Source organism: Macaca mulatta, chromosome 11 (assembly GCF_049350105.2).
Source record: "Macaca mulatta isolate MMU2019108-1 chromosome 11, T2T-MMU8v2.0, whole genome shotgun sequence".
Lineage (NCBI taxonomy): Eukaryota > Metazoa > Chordata > Mammalia > Primates > Cercopithecidae > Macaca > Macaca mulatta.
The window spans coordinates 102,559,444-102,586,393 of record NC_133416.1 but is presented as its reverse complement, the minus strand read 5'-3'; the positions used below and the strand labels follow the sequence as shown (position 1 = coordinate 102,586,393).

Here is a 26,950-nt window from a genome sequence, read left to right as displayed (position 1 = left end):
TCCACAATACTAAGTCAAAAAGATACTTTGACCATTTTAGAAAAACTATCATATATTGGTAAAAAAGTTTTACTACTGAATCAACCAAAAATTCAATTTACCTTAATAGCCCATTCCTTGAGCATGCCAGTAAGTGCAGTTTATATTCATTGAGTGATTACTATATCCCAGGTACTGCAAAGGGTCATGGGAAAAAAGATAAATACATGTAACTGTTGTTTTCAAGAACTTAGTATAGAAGAAGAGACAATATACAGAATTACAATCAATGTAAAGTCTGAAAAAGTATTGGAAAAGAAGAGGTCAGAGAGGAGCTAACACTGGAGCTCAGTCCTAATGGATGAGTAGGAATTCAACAAAGAAAGGAAGAACAGGCTGGGCGCGGTGGCTCATGCCTGTAATCCCAGCACTTTGGGAGGCCGAGGCGGGCAGATCACCTGAGGTCGGGGGTTCAAGACCAGCCTGACCAACATGGAGAAACCCCGTCTCTATGAAAAATACAAAATTAGCCAGGCATGGTGATGCATGCCTGTAATCCCAGCTACTCAGGAGGCTGAGGCAGGAGAATTATTTGAACCCAGGAGGCGGAGGTTGTGGAGAGCCAAGATCGCGCCATTGCACTCCAGCCTGGGCTACAAGAGCGAAACTGCGTCTCAAAAAAAAAAAAAAGAGAGGCCGGGCGCGGTGGCTCAAGCCTGTAATCCCAGCACTTTGGGAGGCCGAGACGGGCGGATCACGAGGTCAGGAGATCGAGACCATCCTGGCTAACACAGTGAAACCCCGTCTCTACTAAAAAATACAAAAAAAAAACTAGCCGGGCGAGGTGGCGGGCGCCTGTAGTCCCAGCTACTCGGGAGGCTGAGGCAGGAGAATGGCGTAGACCCGGGAGGCGGAGCTTGCAGTGAGCTGAGATCCGGCCACTGCACTCCAGCCTGGGCGACAGAGCGAGACTCCGTCTCCAAAAAAAAAAAAAAAAAAAAAAAAAAAAATGAGAGAGAAGAATACTTCAGTCAAGGGAAGAAGATGAAGGAAAGAGCCATGAAAACACATGCCACAGGGATGGTGGCGCACGCCAGGACAGTTATGACCCAAGGGAAGAAGGAATTAGTAAGGAAGTTAAAAAGGTACACTGAGATAGGTTTTAAAGGATCTTAGTCTTATACACTATAATAGTATGAACATTATCCTGTAGGTCGTGAGGAGCTACAAAAGATTTTTATGCAAGGAAGCGAAACAATAAAGAAAAATAATTGGCAATAGTGCAGAGGCTAAACTGGCAGGGAATGATTGTAGACAAGAAGCATGAGTAAGAGGATATTCAAGGCTGGGGGTGGTGGCTCCTGCCTGTAATCCCAGCACTTTGGGAGGTCGAGGTGGGTGGATCATGAGGTCAGGAGTTCGAGACCAACCTGGCCAACATAGTGAAACCCTGTCTCTACTGAAAATACAAAAAATTAGCTGGGCGTGGTGGCGGGCACCTGTAATCCCAGCTACTCAGGAGGCTGAGGCAGGAGAATTGCTTGAACCCAGGAGGCAGAGGTTGCAGTTAGCTGAGATCGCACCACTGCACTCCAGCCTGGGCTACAGTGCAAGACTCCATCTCAAAAAATTAAAAAAAAAAAAAAAATTAATAACCCAGCTAAATAACAATAAAGGCCTTTAAATTAGGTAATGAGTACAAAAATGATCATGAATAAGAGTTAAAGAGACATAGAAGCTGACCTGATGTATCACTTGATGACCAAGGCTATGTCAGCACGATTGGAAATGGTATGGTAACTGAGAGTGTGGTGATTTGGGACTATTTAAAAGAACATTTTTTGTTTGTTTGTTTTGGGGGTATCTGAGAGGGTGGTGATTTTGGACTATTAAAAAGAATATTTTTTAGCTTGTTTGTTTTGGGGGTGTCTGAGGAAGTCCTATTTTAGACAAGTTGAATCTGAGCTTTGTGGGGCACATGCAGATGAAAATGTCTAAGAAGCAACTGGAACTCAGCAAAGACTGAAGAACGGACATAAGTGGCAAGAAAGTAGATGAGATCCCCAGAGAAGACACCAAGCCAACAAGAAGCCTCCTGCTAAAACTCTATGGAATGAATTTAAGAATAATCATAGGAAAAGAAACCAGAAAAAGAGACAGAACGAATATTCATATTAAGAATATCAGGGCAGACTACTTAACAACTACTAATAAGCATATGCAAAAGTAAAGTTAAAAAAGAGGCTAAGGATGGTTTCATTAAGAACTCATAGAAAAATAGCTTTTCAGAGGAAATAATTGATACTTCATTCCTTGAAAAGAATTTTGGGAGCAATTCTAAACATACATTCCCTGACAATGAGCTAAACAATACAACAAGTTTTCTAAAATTTAGCTCTCCCCAAATTAGGAAAAAAATTGGTTGGGCACGGTTGCTCACTCCTGTAATCTCAGCAGTTTGGGAGGCTGAGGTAGGCAGATCACTTGAGGTTGGGAGTTCAAGACCAGCCTGGTCAACATGGTAAGACCCTGTCTCTACTAAAAATACAAAACTTGGCTGGGCGTGGTGGCCTGTGCCTATAATCCCAGCTACTTGGGAAGCTGAGGCAGAATTACTTGAACCTGGGAGATGGATGTTGCAGTGAGCCAAGATCGTATCACTGCACTCCAGCCTGGGCGAGAGTGAGACTCCGTCTCAAAAACAAAAACAAAACAAAACAAAACAAAACACACAAAAAAAGGAAAAAAACTTCATTTTAGAAAAACATAGATCCTACAGTTAAAAACTTGTCTTAGAAATGTGCAATATGGCTGGGTGTGGTGGCTCACACCTGTAAGGCCAAGGTAGGAGGATTGCTTGAAGTCAGGAGTTTGAGACCAACCTGGGCAACACAGTGAGTGGCAATTTTTAAATCTCTACAAAAAATAAAGAACAAAATTAGCTGGGCATGGTGGCACATGTCTGTGGTCCCAGGTACGTGGGAGGCAGAGGTGGGAGGATCACTTGAGCCCAGAAAGTGAAGGCTGCAGTGAATTGTAATCATACCACTACACTCCAGCCTGGGTGATAGGGGAAGACCCCATCTCAAATAAATAAATAAATAAATACATACATACATACATACATAAAATGAAGACAAAACAAACTTTCTAGACATACGATAATTTTTTTGAGACAGGGTTGCCCCGGCGGGTCTCCAACACCTGGGCTCAAGTGGTCCTTCCGCCTTGGCCTCCCAAAGTGCTGGGATTATAGACATGAGCCTTTGTGCCCAGCCTGGTAATTTTTTAAAACAACCTCTGGCTATGCTTTTTATTGTTCCTCAATTTCTGAGGGGATTCAATTTTAAACTCTCACTTGACTTATTTATAAACTAGCAACAACATTTCTAAATATAAAAATACTTGTCATAAATGACAATAATACCCATAAAACCCAAGTTTGTATCAAAACAAAACAAAACAAAAAATAAGAGGTAAATGACCATCTGCTGCTCTAAGACTATCCCCTGGCCATTCTTTGTTTTGTGTTGCCAAGTAACCTCAAATCCAAGCTTATTAAATAGCCTACTATATACAAACCCCTTCCCAGGAACATTTATACTTAAAAAGGGCACAGGGAAGAAATGGTATCAATGGAGGACTAGGAAAACTGGTTCTGATCCATGCAAACTCTAATTCTAACTCTCACCTTCTGGGTGTTAGTCGAAAAATTCTCTAGTGTTTACTTGGCTGTTACAAATGGGCCAGCTTGGTTACCTTACATTTTAGGTGTCTTTGTAAGAAGACTGGGGAAAGGATCCTTATGCCAATCCATACTTTCCCTGTAAATGACTAATTGAAAGCTTTAAATGCTCTTCTCAATAGTGATAAAACCCTGATTAAACTAGAATGCTCAAGGAATGAGGAAATTTGGTTGTATTTTTTCTATTAAATTACAATTCCTTTGGTTAAAACTAAAATGTAGTAGACAGGTACACAGAGGTTAAGAACATAAACTCTGGGAGTAAACTACAGGTTCTAATCCCAACTCCACCTCTTACAAGCTAAGTAACCTATGATAATTTATAATCCTCCTATGCTTCAACTGTCTCACCTAAAAACAGAGTAAATATTTTTATTTTTTTATTTTTTGAGATGGAGTTTTGCTCTTGCTGCCCAGGCTGGAGTGCAATGGCATGATCTCGGTTCACTGCCACCTCCGCCTCCCAGGTTCAAGCGATTCTCCTGCCTCAGCCTCCTGAGTAGCTGGGATTACAGGCGCCCGCCACCACGCCCAGATAATTTTTCTATTTTTAGTAGAGACAGGATTTCACCATGTTGGCCAGGCTGGTCTCAAACTCCTGACCTCAGGTGATCCACTCGCCTTGGTCTCCCAAAGTGCTGGGATTACAGGCGTGAGCCACCGCGCCTGGACCATAAATTTCTTATCTTAGTAAACATGGCTAGCAGGACATAAATGAATCTAGAAAATGCATTTTGTACAACATAATTAATGGAGATTTTTCTAGTATCTCAGCTTCACAATGCTGGACATCGACTATGAGATATTTACTGTATAAATGTATTTAATTCTATAGATTAAAAAAGGTACCAGAAGTTATACTCACTCCATTATATACCCCTGAAACTGTGTTTAAGAAATATCAATTTGCTTTCTTGTAATTCATACTTTGAAAAAAAAAAAAAAAGATTTAAAGAGAAAAAATCCAGTTAGTAGAGGATTCCTATTAGTTGTGCTCTCATTAAAGTTTTAGTATATTTTTTCTGGTTCTGTTTGGAGAGCATCAATATTTAAATAAGTAATGTATTTTAATTCTCTACCAAATTATTTCCTCACTGGATATAAATTACCTACAAAATATTCCAAAGCAGTAAGGATTCATGTTTATCTAAAAAGAAAGTTTTGTACTACTGATGAAATAAATAGTCTTACCAGTGTGAGGGAGGATATGGAAGTGCTTAAGAAGTATCTAAATAGCCAGTAAGGTAAAGTGCAAAAGATTCAGCCAGAAAGAATGAGCATGCTTTCTTACTTTTGGTAGGACTCTTGTAGGAGGCTTTTGTTGTCCCTCTGTTGTGCATTTTTCTGTTTTTGGTGACAAAGAAGAACATATTTCAAAGTCTGTGTGTCCCAGATCCTGTAAGTATTGGTAAAGTGGAGAATTCTGAAAAATACATAAAATAAAGCATATTTCAAGATCATTACTATTTCAGAAGTTTCGGAGGCCAAACTTAATACCAGACCTTCACTATTGTAACCAGTATGTCCAAATTCTTTAAGGTTTCTTCTATAAGAACTGAATTATCTGTTATAATACAATGCCATTTAACACAAACAAATCAACAAACAATTCAACAGAGGAACCCAAAAAAGGAAAAACTCTAAATAAAACACACAGATTTCTTTTTGAGTGAGTACCAGCAGGAAAAAATGAATTTAGAAATGTAAATAGATTGTTAAGCAGTTTCATTGCCCCAATTGTTAACAGTCTTAGAGTAAACTGCTTCAGAATAGCCAATGTTAGTTACAGATAACTCAAACGACAATGTTATTACTCAAAGCCAAGAATACTTAAACAATGATTACATTGTATGAATTATAATTTGTTTTATCATCCCATTATATTTCTTAATTCATTCAAGCACAAATACCTATTATCTACCATATGCTCAGCACTGTGAACAAACTTAAAACTTCAAGAATGTTACCTTAGATAAGCTATATCTCACATACGAGCATATGACAAATAGGACACAGTATGGCTAACAAAAGCATTAGAACATAGAGGTTAAGAATACAATCTGCTGGGTGCACTGGCTCACGCCTGTAATCCCAGCACTCTGGGAGGACAAGGTGGGTGGATCATCTGAGGTGAGGAGTTTCAGACCAGCCTGGCCAACATGGTGAAACCCTGACTCTACCAAAAATATAAAAATTAGCCAAGCATGTGCCTGTAATCCCAGCTACTCAGGAGGCTAAGGCAGGAGAATCGCTTGAACCCAGGAGGCAGAGGTTGCAGTGAGCTGAGATCACACCACTGCACTCCAGCCTGGGTGACAACAGCAAAACTCCATCCCAAAACAAACAAAAACCAATCTACAGATTCAAATCCCAACTCTGCCTCTTACTAGCTAAGTAACCGGGAAATGTATAATCCTTTTATGCATCAGCTGTCTCATCTAAAAATAGCAGCAACAGCACTTAGTTCATAGAGTTCTTATGAAAATTAAATTAATATAAGGCAGCTGGAACAGTCCTTGCCACATAGTAAGCGCTCCATTTATACTTTTAACTATATATAAGCTATGTGGAAAGAGCACAGATTTTTGGAACAGACCCAAAAAAAAAATCACCCCAACTCTATTGAACAGAAATATCAATGTCACTACTGGATGAAAATCTACTGGACAACTATTTCTGAACAGCAAGCTTTAATTTTAACTTTCAACCTTCTCTAAAGCATACAGTTGGTGACATGTTTAAAAATAAATCTTGGCTGGGCGCAGTGGCTCACACCTGTAATCCCAACACTTTGGGAAGCTGAGGCAGGCAGATTATCTGAGGTCAGGAGTTCAAGACCAGCCTGGCCAACATGGTGAAACTCTGTCTCTATTTAAAATACAAAAATTACCCGGTCTTGATGGCGGGTGCCTGTAATCTCAGCTACTCAGGAGGCTGAGGTGGGAGAATGGCTTGAACCTGGGAGGCGGAGGTTGAAGTAAGCCGAGATTACGCCATTACACTCCAGCCTGGGTGACAGAGCAAAACTCTGTCTCACAAAAATAAATAAATAAATAAATAAATAAATCTTGATTCCATTCAATGAAATATTTAAATCTCCAAAAAGACTGTAATTAGGTTTCAGAGATAAAACAACAGAAAAAAAAAAATTCTTAACTAAGTATTTTACTTTCATCTTCTAGGTTAAGGTTCACAACAATAAAAGGTATTATTATCACCATCATTATTATTTTTATTCCAATTCCACAGATGAGGAAACAGGTTCACTCAGTTAGAAAAAGCAGGATAATACTATATTACTTAAAATAAGAAATAGTCCTTTCCATGTCTATTAAGGAAGACACCAAAAAGTTACTTACAGTTCAGTACAAATACAATCGAGCAAATTAACAATGTCAGGAAAGTATTTGGATACTATGAAAACAGGAGAGACAGCTAAGATAGACCAAGACATTTAGGGAATATATTCTTGCATTCAGAAGACTGAGGAAGAGTGGCAATCTGCTGGACTGGTAGCAATTTGTGGAATAACAATTTGAGAGAACAGGAATTGAGTCAAATGCCTTTCTTTTAAGCTATGTTTAATCTCTTTTTTTAAGAAAATATTTTTAAAAAAGTAATATAAGGAAAATATGCTTCTTATCCCTCTACCAGATTTAAAATTTCTGGCAGCACAAATGGTTAATCTTGATATCACCCATAATGTATATTCAAATATTACCTTGAATTACTGAATCTGCATTTTCAAAGTGAACTGTGAACCCCACCCTGCTCTTGCCCCAGTGGGGGCAAGAGAACAAGAATGCCAGTTCATTTGTTTGGGCTGACCTTACATACTTTAAAAAAAAACATTGTTTAAGGCAGTAGAACCCTTTCTTCAAATGAACTCCCATGGGGAAGAACAATAAATAAGATGGATCAAAGGGAAGTTACTCTAACTCTGGGTCAGCAGCCTTTTTCGGTAAAAGGCCAGATAGTAAATATTTCAACTCTGCAAGCCGTATGGTCTCTGTCACAACTAATCAAGTCTGCTGCTGTAGTGAGAAAACAGACACAGCCAATACATAAACTAATGAGTATGGCTATGTCCCAATAAAACTTTATTTATAGACACTGAAATTTGAACTTCATATAATTTTCACATGTCACAAAATATTCTTTTGATATTTTCCCTAGCTGTTTAAAAACATTTTAAAAACCTGCCATACAAAAATGGGGGTACAGGTCACAGTGGCAAATCTGGCCCAAAAACCTTAATTTGCTGACTCCTGTTCTTTTTGTTTTCTTTTTTTCTTTTTCTCTTTCTTTCTCTCTCTCTTTTTTTTTTTTTAGATAGGGTCTCACTGTATTGTCCAGGCTGGCCTAGAACTCCTGGGCTCAGGCTGTCCTCTGGCTTCAGCCTCTTGAGTAGCTGGGACTACAGGTGCAAGCCATCATGTCCTCCTCTTCTAATAAAAGACTCAGTCAAAACCAGGAGACATATTCTTGACTGCTAAGTGTTCTCGGCAAGAGACTTAGAGAGTTGAGATGAGTACAAACTTTTTATTGAGATTATAATGCCCTTTTTTACTGCACACATAGCTAACACTCATCACTGACCCTAATGTCCTTTCCTTTTTCACTTTATGTCACAGATCACAAAATAACAAAATATAGTATAGATTTTTTTTTTTAATGATAATCAGAAGAGAAACAAGAATATTTTGTTCTTCAAATATGTTCTGTATATAAGCTGAGGGCACATATACATACTCAGTTCAGATCACCATAATCTGGAACACTTGCTATTTCACATTTCACAACAACAGCACATTAATCACTCACCTTGTATATCACAGATCATATCCAACAGTATCATGTGATACAGCAAATTCTACCAGTAGCTTATTCTGCCTTTTCTCCAAATAAAACTTCCCATTAACTTTTTGACTGGTTTCACGGGCTTCTTGTTAAAGGTGTGGCACATCCATTTGTGCTATATAACTGAGTGATTCCTCAGTAGTTTTGGTTTCTTCCCCATCTTTAGTAACAGATCAGTTTTATCTCAGAAAGCACTGTTTTACAGTTCTGGAGAAATCTGGCTTACCAAGGTGATCACCATATTTTGTTTTATGAATGACTGTATGTAACAAAGTATTTGACAAAGTTTCATAGAAGACAACCTTTGGAGACTGAGGTGAATGTACTGCAGGTTCAATAAATGTAATTTCTAGTTATCTACTAGTTATATTTCATATTTGCATTTTTCTATTTTTCTATTTTCTACTAGTTATATTTCATATTTGCATTTTCTATTTTTGGCTGTTAGTGCAAATCACATCACTTCCTAACACATGTAAACCCAGATACTGTATGAACACTATGAACACTCAAGTTCTATTCATTATGTTTACATTAATTCTTTAAAAATGTTTAGGAATAAAATTGCTATCAGTTTTTCTCTGAAACTGTCAAATAACTTGTGTATTATTTAATAGATCTCAGAAAACCATATCCTGACCAGTAGTTCTCAAATTTTTGGTCTCAGCTCTCCTTATAATCTAAAAAATTATTGAGAGCCCCAAAGAGCTTTTGTTTACATGGACATCTAATGATATCATATTAGAACTCAAAACTAAAATTTAAAAAAAAATTACCATTTTACTTGAAAATAGCAATAAACCTGTTACAATGTTAAACATATGTTTAATGAAAAAATTCTCCAAAATGAAAAAAATTCCTAGAGAAGAACAGATTGTTTTACACTTTTTGCAAATCTCTTTATTGTTTGGCTTAATAGAAAATTGCTGGATACTTATATCTGCTTCCGCATTCAATGTGTTGCAATTTATTGTTTTGGGTGAAGTATACAGAAAAATCAAGGCTTACACAAATAATATAGTTGGAAAGCCAGAAGTATTTTAAGTCTTTTCTGATCATTGTAGCATCAAAGAGGAATAGCCATACCAAAACAACAAGTAATAGTTTCAAATAGCTAAATGTTAATATAGAATATGCAACCATCTGATGAGCTTTTTGTACTCTGTACATGCACATGAGAATGGGAGTGAAAAAGGCAAATAATGTCTTATTATTAAAACCTGATCATCCAACATAAGATAATTTATTTTGACTTTTTTTTTCTTTTACAGCAAGGGGGGGCTCCCTATTGCAACTGTTCTGACCACTACATTTAGAGGTTTTGGGATATTAGGCTTATACACTAATAAATACAGGGAAATGTTTATTTTTCATAAAGTATTATATGGCAGCTTTAGAAAGGGGTGTTTTTGTGTGGAGGGTAAAGCAGAGTAGGTAGTTGTCTCTATTATGACTTTTCCTTGGTTCAAGCAAAATAAAACCACAAATGTTTTATTTAAGTTGTTTTTTTTGAAGAGAAATCATTAACACTGGACTCAAACTATAATTTCGAAGTATTGGAGAATGTTATTGATGCCAAAAGAAATACGAGAAACCTCAGACACAGCATGTGGGAGCTCCTCAGGAAATCTTTGTGGTTCACTATTCCTGTAAGTTTTAGCTGACAGAAAACACGTATCATAACACCAGAAAGAATTTTGCTAAATGAAAAACATCCAAGAAACTTTGGTTGTGCTAAGATTGTTCTGGTGGCTGAAACATTTTTGCAATAAAAATAAACAAAAATAGACAGGAAAACCCCAAATTTTTGCTGAAGAAAGCTCTTCAAGAAAATATTTCATCCAAGTCCTACACTACTGGCATTTCTTGCCAGTCCTACTCCCTGCAGGCCCCACATAAAGATATCAGATCCAGGTGGGTGCAGTGGCTCACGCCTGTAATCCCAGCACTTTGGGAGGCCAAGGCAGGTGGATCACTTGAGGTCAGGAGTTTGAGACCAGTCTCGCCAACATGGTGAAATCCCGTCTCTACTAAAAATGCAAAAATTAGCCAGGCATGGTGGCACACGTCTGTAATCCCAGCTACTCGGGAGACTGAAGCAGGAGAATCTCTTGAACATGGGAGGTGGAGGTCACAGTGAGCTGAGATCCCGCCACTGTACTCCAGCCTCGGCAACAGAGCGAGACTCCAGCTCCAAAAAAAAAAAAAAAAGAAAAGAAAAGAAAAGACATCAGATCTCCCAGATGTATACAGTTTGACCATTCACTTATGGCAACGCTTGTTTTCTACATGATTCATGATGTATTCTGTACAAGTGCCAGTGTCATCACTATATCATTGCTGGTTAGCTTTTATTTGAGACAGGGTCTTTCTCTGTCACCCAGGCTGGAGTGCAGTGGCATGATCACAGCTTACTATAGCCTCAACCTCTGGAGGTCAAGCAATCCTCCCACCTCACCCTCTGAGTGGCTGGGACTACAGGTGCAAGCCACCATACTCAGATAATTTTTAAATTTATTGTAGAGATGGAGTCTTGCTATGTTTCTCTGGCTGGTCTCTAACTCCTGGCCTCAGGGGATCCTCCCGCCTCAGCCTCTTGAGTCATTGGGATTACAGACATGAGCAGTTGTATCTGGCTACAATGCTTTTATTATTAGCTTCACTCTTTTAAACTGCTTTAAACTCGTTCTATAAAGTTGTAAGCTTTCAGGTCTTGGGTCAGAGAAGAATGGGCCAAAGATGGCAGAATTAGGCAACTGATTCAATAATAAATACTTACTGAACATCTTCCATGTCAGGCAACATGTAGGCACAGGGGATAAAACAAAACAGGAAAAGTTTTTCCTAAAAAGTTTTATCTTGTGATACCTCTGATAAAACCATGGTTCCTTAAGCTTTCAACATTACCAAGGAAGTACTGAGTGCTCTGGTACTTTCTAGGAATGCTCTGTTTCCAGAAAAATCCTCTCCCTGTTTCAGCTTCCTTAAGCACAAAGTAAGAATGCTATGGGACTCCTAAACTTGTTCAGGTAGTAAAATAAAACTCACGACACTCTGAGAAACAAGATAAAAAAGTGGTACTTTTACTTTTTATTTTTTATTTTTTGAGACAGAGTCTCCCCGTGTCACCCAGGCTGGAGTACAGTGGCATGATCTTGGCTGACTGCAACCTCCACCTCCCGGGTTCAAGTGATTCTCCTGCTTCAGCCTCCCAAGTAGCTGGGATTACAGGCATGCGCTACTACGCCTAGATAATTTTTTGTATTTTTAGTAGATATGGGGTTTCATCATGTTGGCTAGGCTGGTCTTTAACTCCGACCTCAAATGATCCGCCCACCTCAGACTCCCAAATTGCTGGGATTACAGGCACGAGCCACCATGCCTGGCCAAAAGTGGTATTTTAAAATACAGAATGTTGTGCTAAACCAAATGCCATCTTATGCTACAATATAAGCTAAATACAGAGTATGGAAATCCTGCAGATCAAATTATTTAGTTCCCATGACTCAAGGACATATCTAAATAAATAATGAAATGCATTTGTCTTTTAAAAACACACACACACACACACACACCAAAAACAAATTATCAAATTTCTTCAACAAATAAATGACTTTTAAAACAGTGAGAGGTGGGAGACTGAGGTGGGAGGGAGGATGGTGTAAGCCTGGGAGGCAGAGGTTGCAGTGAATAGAGATCGCACCATTGCACACCAGCCTGGATGACAGGGCCAGATCTTGTCTCAAAAAAAAAAAAAAAAAAAAAAAAAAAAAAGAGGCAAGAGGGTGGGGTAAGACTAAAGGGACCTATCACCCAGTGCAGCATATGGACATTGTTTTTGATCCTGCTTGGAACTACTGTAAGAAGGCATTTTCGAGAATTTAAGGAAGCTCAAACACAGACTAGGTATTAGATTATTAGGAAATTATTATTAATTTTGTTAGATGAGATAATTTTATTGGGGTTATCATTATTTATTTATTTAGAAACAGGGTCTCGTTCTGCCACCCATGCAGTGGCGTGCATGGCTCACTGCAGCCTCAAACTCCTGGGCTCAAGGGATCCTCCCACCTCAGCCTCCTGCGTAGCTGGTACTACAGGTATGTGCCACTATGTCCGGCTAATTGTTCTTTATTTTAGGGACAGGGTCTCACTATATTGCCCAGGCTGGTCTCCAACCCCTAGGCTCATGTGATCCTCCCACCTCGGCCTCCCAAAGCACTGGGATTATAGGTGTAAGCCACTGTGCCTGGCCAGTGTTATCTTGGAAAAGGAAAAAAAAAAAGAGTTCTTAGTCTGTTTTGTGTTGTTATAACAGAATACTTGACACTGCATATTTTATAAAGAAAGAAGCTTACTTAGCTCATAGTTCTGCAGGCTAGGAAGTTCAAGAACATGCCACTGGCTTCTGGTAAGGGCTCTGCTGCCTAGATATAATATGGTAGAAGGTCAAAAGGGGAGTGGTTATGTGCAAAGGCGCCAAGCACTAAGAATGTCCTTACTTTATAACCTGCTCTTTCAAGAACTAATCAATTCCCAAGAGAACTAATTCAGTTTTGAGAGAGCAAAAACTCACTCACTATTGTGAGAATGGCACCAAGCCATCCATGAAAGTGGAGCCTCGTGACCTAAATGCTTCCCATTAGGTCCTACCTCTTAAAGGTTCTACCTCCCAACATCATTGCATGGCAATTAAATTTCAAATGAGTTTTGGCAGGGACAAACCACACCTAAATTACAGCAAGTACTTGTCTGTTAGAGATACATACTGATACATTTACAGGTGAAATTAGGTAATGTCTGATATTTGCTTTATTTTTATTTATTTATTTATTTATTTATTTATAACAGGACAAATGGGAGTCATATGGTATTTGCTTTAAAATACACCAAGAAAAAAGGTGGGAGAGGGGGAGAGGAATAGATGAGACAGTTTGGTAAAATGTTAACAGCTGCTGAAGCTGAGTGATGGGTAAATGGAGCTTTTTTCTTTTTTTTTTTGAGATGGTGTCACACTCTGTCACCCAGGTTGGAGTGCAGTAGTGCTATCTCTGCTCATGGCAACCTCCAAGCAATCCTCCTATCTCTGTCTTCCAAGTAGCTGGGACCACGGGTGTGCACCACCACCCCCAGTTCACTTTTTGTATTTTTGGTAGGGACGGGGTTTCACCAGGTTGCCCAGGCTGGTCTGGAACTCCTGAGCTCAAGTGCTGGAATTACAGGCATAAGCCACCAGGCCTGGCCATGGAGTTTTCGTTGTAGTATTCTCCCCCTTAAAATACAATTTTAAGGTCTATAATAAAAGTCTTTTAAAAATCAGATGCTAGGTTTTCCTAAAGTCTGGTATAAAAGGCTTAAGAAAATACTATGGAACAAAAATGTAAACTCGAAAATATTCAACTTATTATTATTATAATCTGGGGAAAAAATCATTTTATTGTTTTTTTTTTTGGTGAGATGGAGTTTCGCTCTTGTGGCCCAGGCTAGAACACAGTGGTGCCATCTCGGCTCACTGCAACCTACCCCTCCCAGGTTCAAGTGATTCTCCTGCCTTAGCCTCTCAAGTAGCTGGGATTACAGGAGTCAGCCACCATGCCCAGCTGACTTTTGTATTTTTAGTAGACACAGGGTTTCACCAGGTTGGCCAGGCTGGTCTCGAACTCCTGACCTCAGGTGATCCACCTGCCTCAGCCTCCCAAAGTGTTGGGATTACAGGCGCGAGCCACCACGCCTGGCCCATTTAGATTTTAGATTTTAAAACACCGCACACGTAGTCCCAGCTACTGGGGATGCCTGCTTGAGTCCAGGAGTTTGAGGCTGTAGGGCCTATGATCACACTTGTGAATAGCCACCATACTCCAGCCTAGGCAACACAGCAAAATCCTGTCTCTAAAAAAGAAAACAAAACAAAACAAAATAAAAACCAGAAAAAAACCCATTAGAGTCTTACAAACTTCCATCTAATAGTCTCAGGCAATTTTATTTCTATTTTTTCTTTTTTAGAGACAGGGTCTCACTATGTTGCCCAGGCTGATCTTGAACTCCTGGCCTCAAGCAATCCTTCCACCTTGGCCTCCCAAAGTGCTGGGATTACAGGTGTGAGCCACCACGTCCAGCTCAAACTTTCATCTAGTAGTGGTACTTCCATAGCAGTGGTACTTTTAACCTCTACTGAAAGAGAATATGACAAAAAGCAAAAGTTAATATAGTTAAGATCTAAAATAAATTTATGAGTTAATCACATGTGTATCAACTAGTGTAACTTGTATACGTTATTTTATGTATTTATTTTAAAAATTCCGAAAATGATGAGCAAGTATTTGGACTTGTAAACTTCCTGCAACAATGTCTATGCTTTTTAATATTTTCACCAAGGTCAACAAATATCAAAGGTATCCTCTAGCAACATGATTTCAAGTTGCTAGTCTCAGTGAAGGCACAAATAAGTGTCTACCTACTTGTCAATTTGAATTATTCACATTGTCTTTCCACAAGCTAATATAAAGTTCACGGAATAAACTATTCTCAATTATGTGATTTTTCTGAGCCACGTTTTAAAATCACCATTAAACAAGACAGTTAAAAACAAAAAGTAGAAACAAAAAAACTACTATGTTCTTATAAAGCAGTGGTTCTCAAAGTAGATCATCACTGCACAACTCCCCCTCCCCACATCTGGCAATTTCTGGAGATATTTTTCATTGTTAAAACTGAGGAGTGTGCTAGGCAGGGTAGCTCAAACCTGTAATCTCAGGACTTTGGGAGGCCAAGGCAGGAGGAACTGCTTGAGGCCAAGCATCTGAGACTATCCTAGGCAATATAAAGCAAGACCTTGTCTCTACTAAAAATAAAAAAATTAGCCAGAAATGGTGGTGTGCACCTGTGGTCTCAGCTACTTGGGAGGCTGAAAGTGAAGGACTGCTTGAGCCTGGAGCTCAAGGCCGCAGTAAGCCATTTAAGACTCGTCTCAAAACAAACTAACAAAACCTGTCGGCAAGGCATGGTGGCTCACACCTATAATCCCAGCACTCTGGGAGGCCAAGATGGGTGGGTCACTTGAGGTCACAAGTTTGAGACCAGTCTGGCCAACACAGTGAAACCTCGTCTCTACTGAAAAAAAAAAAAACAAAAAAACAAAAATTAGCCAGGCATGGTGGTGCACATCTGCAGTCCCAATGACTTGGGAGGCCTGAGGCAGGAGAATCGTTTGAACCCAGGAGGCGGAGGCTGCAGCCAAGATAGTGCCATGGCACTCCAGCCTGGGCAACAGAACGAGACTCCATCTTAAAAAAACAAATCCCAAAACCCCCAAAAAACTGTGGGGTGGATGTGAGCAGTGCTACTGGTATCTAGTGCATAGAGATCGGGATGCTGCTCAACATCCTATATTTCATGGGACAACCCTCACAAAGAGTTATCTGGCCCAAAGTGTCAATAGTTCTAAGGCTGAGAACCTGTTTTCGAGCATTTCGAGTTCAATCAGAGATTGAAAAAAATCACAAAAAAATAAGTAGCCTAGCAGCTGCTTTCATTATTTACTTTTTATTTTGGGATGATGACTGATGTGAAAAGCAGTGACCAAAATGGAAAATTAGTTATTTTTCATGACTTGCAATGCTCAACAGCCTGTTGCAAAAACTCAACAGGCTTTCTAAGAGTGAAATGAGCTACCTTCAAAATAACTGCATTAGAATTTGTGCATTGAAATTTTAATCAGCTACTAATATAAAACCAAAATACTATAGCACTTCGTTACACTTAAAGAAGTATTGTGATGATCAATATGAACCTTTAAATAGGCTGAGAAATGTTATTACAGTATTAAAAATATCTGAGGAAAATAATTTTCTATATAACATCGTTTTACTCCAGTAGAGCCTTAAATTTTAAAAACTTTAAGAATAGCTGAGCTAAGCTGTTGGGAGATTATTTCTACATAAACTTCATGCTCATCTAACTGATATTCAGTCTTCCAAAAAAAAAATTTCCTTCTTTAAAAAATTCTGTTGGGGTGTCAACATAAGAAAAGAAGTGCAACTCTGACTATCTGGGCCATAGAAATTAACTAGGAAAGTTAGATATCTCAATAAACCTAGCATCTTCCACAAATGGCACTTGACTGAATGGTTTCTTTTGGATATTGACACACTAGTAATATCAATACTACAGGTCCACAATCCAGCACCTCTACTGGGCTAAGAACAGTCAATGACTGTCTATCTTACAACTCAGTACTCGTTGCAATGTTTCTGTTTTTCTTCTATGTCTCTTTCTTTCCTTTCTTTCCCTTCTCTTTCTTTCTTGCTTGCTTGCTAAGAACAGTCAATCTTTGTCTGTCTTCCAACTCAGTAGTCATTGTTGCAATGCTTCTTTCTGTTTTTCTTCTATGTCACTTCTTTCTTCATCTCTCTCTTTCCTTCCTTTCTTCCTTTCTTTTTCTTTTCTTTCTTTTCTGGCTAAGAACAGTCAATGATTGTCTATCTTCCAAGTCAGTAGTCATTGTTGCAATGTTTCCTTCCTTCCTTCCTTCCTTCCTTCCTTCCTTCCTTCCCTCACTTCTTCCTTTCCTCCCTCCTTCCCTCCCCTCCTCCTCCTCCTCCTCCTCCTCCTCCTTCTTCTTCTCTCTCTCTCTCTTTCTTTCTTTCTCCTGTCTGTTGTTCACGCCGGAGTGCAGTGACACAATCTTGGCTCACTGCAACCTCTATCTCCCAGGTTCGAGTGATTCTCCTACCTCGGCTTCCCAAGTAGCTGGGATTTAAGGCATGCGCCACCACACTTGGCTCATTTTTGTATTTTTAGTGGAGATGGTGTTTCATCATGTTGGCCAGGCTGGTCTCAAACTCCTGACCTCAAGTGATCTGCACTCCTTGGCCTCCTAAAGTGCTGGGATTACAGGCGTGAGCTACTGCGCCGGGCCCTATGTCACTTATTCTGTGTGTCTGAACCCTCCAAGCTCTTCACACTAGCCCTGATGCACCCTTGAGACTCTCTCCTTCCCTTTATCAGAAGAGCTGATCTCAGGGCCATATACCCTTTCAGAAAAGCAATTTGTAGTCTGCACTAACTACTGGCCAAATTCTGATTCTGGTCCCTCACACTATTTGTTCTCTCTTGCAGATGGCAATGACTGAGTGCTAACAGCATTCCAGTGTAAAGATCATCTGGATAGAAAAGGGATAATCATCATTTACTCCTTTATCACTAGCCAAATACTTATTGAGTGCCTACTCTGTGTCAGGCACTAGTTACTTGGGTAGTTCTCGCCCATTAACTTCTCTCTGGGGATATACAAGAAAAGTTAACTTATTTCATCTGTAAAAGGACACTAAGCTCAACTACTCAACCTGGGTTTGTTTGTTTTTTACTGTCTTGCTGCTTTTATATGAAAAATTTAAACAATACAACAAGATATAAAATGAGAAATAACTTTGTTTTTCCTACCCTAGTCCCCTAGTCTCTCATCCAAAAGGTAATAAATATTTAGCTCATGAATCCTTCCCCCCAAATTTAGTATCCACTTACATATGTATGAATAGCCTTCAAAATTTCTATACAAATGGAAATATACTATATACTTTTCTCTGCACTTGGTTTCATTGACTGTATTTTAGAGACCTTTCCATATTAGGACATATATTGTACCTTATTCCTTTTCAGTGTCCTTATACCATTTAAATTCCATGAATCTATCATGATTTATTTATCCAGTCTCTTATTGTTGGATACTTGGACTACAAGAGGTATAGAAAAATGAAAACATTTAATAAATGTGTTTAAGTATTAAAATCAAAATAACTTGATTACTGATTGAAAATGGTTGGCAACGGAGGGATCAAGATTAAGATTGCTGATTTGAAGAATCAGGTGGTGCTATTTAATGAAATATGAAACAGTGGTGCAGCAACAAATCTGAGGATGAAGGTGATGTATTAGAAGTGCCTTATGAGATAGTCAAATGTGAATGGCGTAGACCTAAAATGTCTGGAGGTCAGGAAAGTAGCCTACTGAATGTATAGATTCAAGTTTTTAGCATATAAATATAGTGGCAAACTCATATGATATACCAGTATAGAAACGTATGTAGTCTGTAAGATCAACTAGAGATAATGGTATGAGAAGACAGGAGGGCCCTAACAGAGTTACTATACATATTTTAGAAAACAGCAGAGCCAAGCCTGAAAAACAATGTAGTAACACTAAAAATAGTTAACATTTGCTGAGTTGCTTATTTAGTAGGCATTGAGTTAAGCACGTTTTATAATACCTCATTTAATTCTAACGACTCTATAAAGAGGTATTTTTATTATTACTCTCATTTTACAGATGAGGAAATGAGTCATAAAGAGGTATAACTTGCTTAAAGTCACCATCAGAACATAAACCCAGTTGGTCTGATTCCAAAGCTCATACTTTTAAACTATAATATAAAATTGTCTCTTTGAGAAAAATTGAGATGTAAAAGAAACCACCTCTCTCAAGTTCACCATATATATCATATGTTATATTCTATAAGGTTCAAAATGCTGAACCCTGCAAGGTATAATTTTCAATTCAATCATATTTTTGTCTCTCTTCAAGCTAACTTCATCTTAAATTGTCCCCTTCCATTGGTGGTTTTAAGTTTCATAGAAGCTACACAATCTGGGAACATGCCAATACAGACTTTTTTCTCACGAGAATATTTTGGAAAATGCTCATATAAAATTGGTGTATTACGATCTACAGGCTCCATGATTTTTATTCATCCTTCAGAGAGTGCTCTGTATTTATTAGCCTAAGGCTAATATAAAGTAGCAAATGGGAAGAAGTCAAGAAATTTTAAGGTATAAATTCAGAGAAGAGAAATAATCAGGAGGCAATGGATTACCAATTTAGAAATTTAGTTTCCAAGGGAAATAGAGCCATAGCAGGCACCAACATGAACAAGATAATGAAAACAAAACAAAACAAAATAATATTCCAGTGCTGTGTTTTCCCAAGGCTATGGGGCTATAAGTGGTGACTGTTTGATAATGGCTCTTGATCTTTTCCCACTGCCCATTTCTGAGTTTACAGCAAGTTTAACCTCTGGTTTGGTGATGTCAGTGGAGGCTGATAATTCTGCTTGATACTACCCAGATGCACAATCTTCTCACAGGAGGATGATCAGTGTAGTTCCTATCTGGTTGGTTGATTTATTTTCCACCCATCTCCCCACAAACAACAGCAGTACTAAACATTTATTGAGTACCCAGACAGGGCCAGGAATTAATCTAAATTTTTTTTTTTTTTTTGTATATACAAGCCTGTCTCATCTTTGCAATAACCTTATGAGGCATGGCTCATTTTAGATATGAAGAAACTAAGGCACAGAGAGACCAGGGGAACTTGCCCAAAGTCACAAGGACAGATAGTAGTAAATAAGAGAAGAGGGATTTTTTCTGGGTCGGATAAACCTGATAGATTCAGTGCTGTTATCTACCCCATCATATTGCAAATAATTTTGAGTAAAGAAGTTCATTAATTTGGTCTAATGTAGTACTGTGTATAGTTGTTTGTTTTACTTAACTAGAAACTAAACTTGTAATTTTAAATCTATTTAGCAGATTAAGTTAGAAAACTCAAAATAGGCTAGCATTATTCTCCTGATAATATCTACATTTATTCCCAATCCTTATTTTTGCTTCAGATGAGCTATAGCTCACATGTAAGAATTCAGTAAGAGCCGGGCACCATGGCTGATGCCTGTAATCCCAGCGGATCACTTGAGGTCAGGAGTTTGAGATCAGCCTGTCCAACGTAGTGAAACCCCCTCTCTACTGAAAATACAAAAATTAGCCGGGCATGGTGGCGGGAGACTGTAATGTGGGTTTATTGTAATACCAGCTATTCGAGAGGCTGAAACAGGAGAATCACCTGAACCCAGGAGGCAGAGGGTGCAGTGAGCCAAAATCATGACACTGCACTCCAGCCTGGGCACCAGACAGAGACTCCCTCTCAAAAAAAAAAAAAAGAAAAAGAAAATTAAGTAAGAGCATTTGCCTCACGTTACACAAGGTTAGAAATTGGCTGCAAAGGTTCTTGGGGGCTACAGAAACAATGGTACTCTAGTCTTAAAAATTACTTTCAAAACTAGCTTAATGGGTTTCAAAAACAACTCATTGAAAATGGAGGCCCAGAGCGGTGTCTCTCGTCTGTAATCCCAGCACTTTGGGAGGCCGAGGCAGGCGAATTTTTTACAATGAGAACATATTCATGTGTTATCTGTGTGGAAAAAGGTAGTTAAGGTCTGCTAAGAAAAAAAAAAAAGAAAAGAAAAAAAGAAGGTACCCAATTACATGTGAGTTTAGTAAATGAATAAAATGAGCCAATACACTTTTCCATATAAAAACTAATGATGGGGTGGGTGCAGTGGCTCACCCCCATAATTCCAGCACTTTGGGAGGTTAAGCCATGTAGATCACTTGAGCCAAGGAATTTGAGACCAGTCTGAGCAACATGGCGAAACGCTGTCTCTACAAAAAATACAAAAATTAGCCGAACATGGTGGTACACACCTGTGCTCTTAGCAACTCAGGAGGCTGAGGCAGGAGGACTGCTTGAGCTTGGGAAGTAGAGGATGCAGTGAGCTCAGATTGTGCCACTGCACTCCAGCCTGGGCGACAGAGTGAGACTCTGTTTCAAAAAATCCAAACAATAACAAACGAACAAAAAAACCCAAACTAAACCAACCCCAAAACTAACGCTCTACTTCAACTATTACACATTCCTTTATTTAAAATGTCAGTATGATATCTAAACCACATTATCAGGTTTGGCAAAATGCTAACTATTGTCAGATGTCAGATGTTATTTGGGCCATGCAGTCCATATTAAATACAAAAAGCAAGAAAACACAGGCACACTAGCTACTAACAGAGAAGGGCGTATAAGGCACAAAGCATTGGCACAAAAGCCCAAAATTGTGTAATGTTTGAGAAGTAACTTTGTTAACGCAGACTTCACACCTATATGAATCTGTGCTTATTCTGGTTCAAAGGATCAAAAAGCCTTTAATTTCCATTCCCAAGTTACAGAATTCACCAAGTTATATGTAACTTTTCTTCAAGTTTGTACCAATTTGTAATTTCTCTGGGAAAAAAGTATTCTCTACATACTACCATGTAAATTACATATTTTTAAAAGTTTCTACCATGCCAACAGAACCTCTAAAAGATCTTTAATTCAAAATAAAATCTCTAGGGAAAAGGTATCTGCAACTAAAGGGATTTGATGGGAAAATATGTGCCTGAATATTATTATGTGTTATTTCAAAGCATTTAAAAAAATATTTTATCTTTGAATACAGCTTAAAGCTATAGGTCTAAATGTGACTATCACATATAGAACAACAATATATCGTTTTTGGAAAATACCACTGAAAAGGATTAAACTCCTCTTGTTAATTGCTATGATTTCCATGTTTTTCCAGGCTAGCTGCAGAATATCACAAAATAAACTGATGAGTAAAACTGTAACAAATTATAAAAGGCAGTGATTTTTCTCAATTTTTAATGAGGAATCTACTTAAAAGGCTAAATCTCTGTCAAAATTAACAAAATCCCATGATGGAAAATAAATTTCCCCATAATTGTATTGCCAATGTAGTAAATTTCTATAGACTTTTCACTTATCTTAATTCAGTACACAATCACAAAGCATAATCTGAAATTAACTACTTTGTGCTTTTATCTCCCTTAAACCTTAGATAATATCAGGATATTAAGATATAAAATAATAGGAAATGCTTTTCAGAGCATTCACATTTCAACATAATTTCTAACTTAGTATACCAAAAGCCCCAAATTCAAGCATTAGTTAATTAATCAGCAAAGTAAAATCGAATCATAGAATTTAAAGAGATTAAGCTAAAAGGGTCCATTAAAATTGGTCCAACTGATTAAACTACTCACAGACAGCATGGTTCTAATTTCTCCAGTTGACCTAAATGAAAAATTTACTGCCTCTTGTCCATATTCTTTTTTGATCCATACATTTCTTTCTTTGATGATTCCCACTTGTTTCTCCAGAAGAACTACAGTACAAAATGGCCACTGAATTGGAGGGCGTGCCTCTGTCATTACTAAGCATTTTCCTATCAGAAGCAGACCTCTGAAAAAATATCTGAACATTATTTCTTCAGTGCTGTTATTACTCAGCAACTACAGACGAAGGTAATAGGAATACCGGAGTTTTAAAAATGCCTTCAAAGGATGTTTTTAGTGTTCGTGTTTATTTAAAAGTTTTTAAATAAACCAAGAAAAAGTGAGACACATATATTAATAAGTTTGTCCGGCTGTAGGCTTCTAATATTTTCCACTGAAATCCTATCCAATGATTCTTATATGAGATGTAATAAATAGCAAACATTTTAAAAAAGAGTAACCTTAAGATTTCTCTACACAACAGTACAAATGTACTTAAGTGCAATACTACCTAAGTCCAAAATCTAAATAAAAATCAAACATACCCATCAAACGACTAAGAGATGCAATAGGAGAAAACTGACTCACACAGCTTTTATACTCTATTGACTAAAAAGCAAGGATAGCAGTGGATTGTCTTAACTAAGTGGAGAGAAGCCAGCAATGGTAGATTGGTATCTCCCTGGTTCTGATGCTACTTTTAATATTATTTGAAATCTAGCTAATTAACTGGCACGTATCAGTCACTTAAATGAATGCAGAGCAGAAGCAAGGAGAGGAAGCAAAACTTCATTTTCAACTGCTTTAAGACAAAGGCCAGAAGATCAAACACAATTGGCAAAATGTTGGATGTGAGGAGAGCATGGAGTAAACTTTAATATAATGTTTGGATATTATGAGATAACATCCAACTTTATTTCCCTTGCTTCTTATCCCAAATAAAAAAATAAAAAATAAAAAAAAAGGAAAGATAACGGGCCACTATGGCTCACACAGGATGAGGTGAGAGGAGAAGATAGCTGGAGCCTAGGAGTTCAAGGCTGCAGCGAGCTACTATTGCACCACTTGTACTCCAGCCTGGGTGACAGAGTGAGACTGTCTCAAAAAACAGAAAAAAGAATAAAAAATCCATTTTAATAAAGGTCTTAATGAGATATAATATTAAAAGTTGTGGATTAATCAGCAAAAACCTCAACAGTAAGAGATAGGAGGCTATATTCTGTCAACTACATAAATTACAATGCAGATTTTAAAATAAAGGGTGTCCTCAAATATGTTATTTCAAGTAAAAAGTAATGGGCACACTGATTTGCTATAGTGGGAATAATAATAACAGGAAGTCTCAATGTATACTATAAATAATACTCAAAAAATCCAGAGGCAATGAAGTTAGTATACTTTTTTTTTTTGAGACGGAGTCTCACTCTGTTGCCCAGGCTGGAGTGCAATGGCGTGATCTCGGCTCACTACAATCTCCGTCTCCTGGGTTCAAGCAATTCTCCTACCTCAGCCTCCTGAGCAGCTGGGATTACAGGTGCCCGCCACCATGCCCAGCTAACTTTTGCGTTTTTAGTAGAGACACGCTGGTCTCAAACTCCTGACCTCAGGCGATCCGCCTGCCTCACCCTCCCAAAGTGCTGGGATTACAGGAATGAGCCACTGCACCTGGTTGGAGTTAGTACACTTTCTAACACCGTGCCCCTGTCGAGTACACTGAGCTTTGAACTTTTATTTCCTAAATCCTTAAGGCATGAATTGCTTCTAGGAACTCAGAGAACACCTGGTGCAGAACCAAGGAAAACTAAAATTGAGTCAGGATTTTTAATATAAAAAGAGACTGGAAATGAGTAGATTATTTTCCTGTATTTTCTAATTAATGGAAGCCTCTAAGGGCCTACTCTCATTTATTCAATCCACTAGATAGTTTCCGATCCCCTAGAATGGATTTAAGAAAAATTTCATACCAAAAGATGATACGGTATAAAGGATGATCCTGGGAAACAAGTTCTAGAGAAATTAAATGATTTATTCAGAATCTCATTACTAATTTATGTTAGTCTCTTGACTCCTCATCTAGTCCTCTTTCCACAATGCTTTTAACAGAATGAAAACTTTCAATATAGCTGCACATAAAATACCAAGGTAACTACAAAAAGTAATGTAGGCACTGTGTGTGTCATAGCTTGAGACAAAGGGACTTACATTTTAATAAATACAATAAAAAATACATAAAAGAGAGAACAACTTCCTACTTTTCTTGGATGTTTAGACGTAAAAGAGAAAAAAATGTTTTAACTGGAGCCCCAAGGATCTGTGAAGAAGCCAAAACAGAAGAAATCACACAACATAAGCAGAAAAAAAGCAGACTTGTTCCCCAAGAATAATTTTTGTAATTCATATTAAACATGGAATTTCTTGGTTATAAACCGGAGTTAGTGTTTTGTTTTTGTTTTTGTTTTGAGACAGGGTCTCATTTCATTGCCCAGGCTGGAATGCAGAGCTGCAATCACAGCTCACTGCAGCCTCAACCTCCTGGGCTCAAGCAATCTTCCCACCTCAACCCCCAAAGCAGCTTGGACTGCAGGTACATGCTACCACACTGGCCAATATTTACATTTTCTGTAGAGACAGGGTCTCACTATGTTGCCCAGGCTGGTCTTGAACTCCTGAGCTCATGTGATCTTCTAACCGCAGCCTCCTAAATTGTTGGGATTACAGGTGTGAACCACCGTATCTGGCTAGACTTGGTCTTAATGGTCAATCTTTGATGTCAATAGAGTTGTGATTTAATAACACTATTAATAAATATTATTCCTATTATAGATAGTGATAGCATGAATTTTGCTATGCTTCTAATCTCAGCTACTACTTGGAACTAGATTATTTTAAATAATACAACTTTAGGGCTTTATGTTTGACAAACTGAAACTCAGGATATATTTAAAAAATAAAATGATATAATAATACTTTAAATTTTATATGTATAATTATTCTAGACAGAAAGCTCCATTATAAGAATAGCAAATACGGTCCATATATATGTTCACAGACAAAAACAATATTCTTCCATTAGTCAAATCAAAAATGCAAGTAAGAAAGAATATACAATTATTACTTAGGGAAAAAAATGCTTTAATGTTTCTCAGAGATGTATAGTAACTTTTAAAAATACAAAGAAAGGGGAATCTCTCGAGGAAGAGAGAAATTTTTTAAAACTTCCTTTTAAATGTGAAAGGTTTTGTGAGAGTCACTTCCTTTCATTCAACTGATTAAGTGCTATGGGGGAAAAGGATGAAAGCTGAACATATGGCCAACAAAGGGTTAACATTTAATAACTTACACAGAAGTATGAAAGAAGTTGGAGAAGAAAAAATCATGATAAAATGGGTAAAAATTATCTTTCTCAGCCAGGAACAAAAGAAAAGAGGAAGAATGAATTTAAACAAACACCAAAAACAGTAAAGAGTTCACCTACAGAGGATAAGGTACCAACTCAAGAGATTTGAGTACAGAGGATAAGGTACCAACTCAAGAGATTTGAGTAAAAGATCCCTTTAATACAATATTGTCCCTAATAGAAGAAAGTTACAAAGGAATGGTTTAAATGAACTTCAAATGATGCAAAGAGGCAGAAAAATTAGTCTTTCAGATTTAAAAAGTCTTATTTCCAGGCATTCTTCCCTCTAGGAATAGCAGGGTTTAAGACAGAATAAATGACCTGAAGTTTCTGCAATTAAAAGTTAAGGTCCAGTGCAGTCGTTCATGTCTATAATCCCAGCACTCTGGGAGGTCGAGGCAGGAGAATTACTTGAACCTGGGCAACATGTCAAAACCCACTCTTTGCAAAAAATACAAAAATTTGGCTGGGCACGGTGGCTCATGCCTGTAATCCCAGCACTTTGGGAGGCCGAGACGGATGGATCACATGAGGTCAGGCATTCGAGACAAGCCTGGCCAACATGGCGAAACCCCATCTCTACTAAAAATACAAAAATTAGCAGGGTGTGGTGGCATGCGCCTGTAATCCCAGCTACTGGGGAGGCTGAGGCAGGAGAATCACTTGAACCCGGGAGGTGGAGGTTGCAGTGATCCGAGATCATACCATTGCACTCCAGTCTGGGCGACAAGAGCAAAACAAAATTCCATCTCAAAAAAAAAAAAAAAAAAATTAGTAGGGCATGATGGCACATGCCTGTAGTCCCAGCTACTTGGGAGCTGAGATGAGATAATCACCTGAGCCTGGGAAGTTGAGGATGCAGTGAACAGTGATTGTTCTATTGGAGGCCAGCCTGGTGACCGAGTGAGACTCTGTCTAAAAAACAGTTAAGAAAGCAACATCAGAACTTTAACACCTTTCTAAAGTAATTGGAGAATTCTTACTCTCAAAACACTGTAATTAATGATGACGATAATAGAGTAAAAC

The 26,950-nt window shown here is 38.2% G+C and overlaps 1 protein-coding gene across 26 annotated transcripts in view; it reads right to left on the bottom strand.

Moving 5' to 3' along the window:
* The window catches only part of VEZT (vezatin, adherens junctions transmembrane protein), a 78,197-nt gene that overhangs the window by 42,289 nt on the left and 8,958 nt on the right, over window positions 1-26,950 (bottom strand). For 14 of the 26 annotated variants that reach the window (NM_001261356.1, XM_077953020.1, XM_077953024.1 and 11 more), the window contains 1 exon segment: window positions 5,016-5,147. In NM_001261356.1, coding sequence (NP_001248285.1) covers window positions 5,016-5,147 — 132 coding nt within the window. 26 annotated transcript variants of the gene reach the window in all.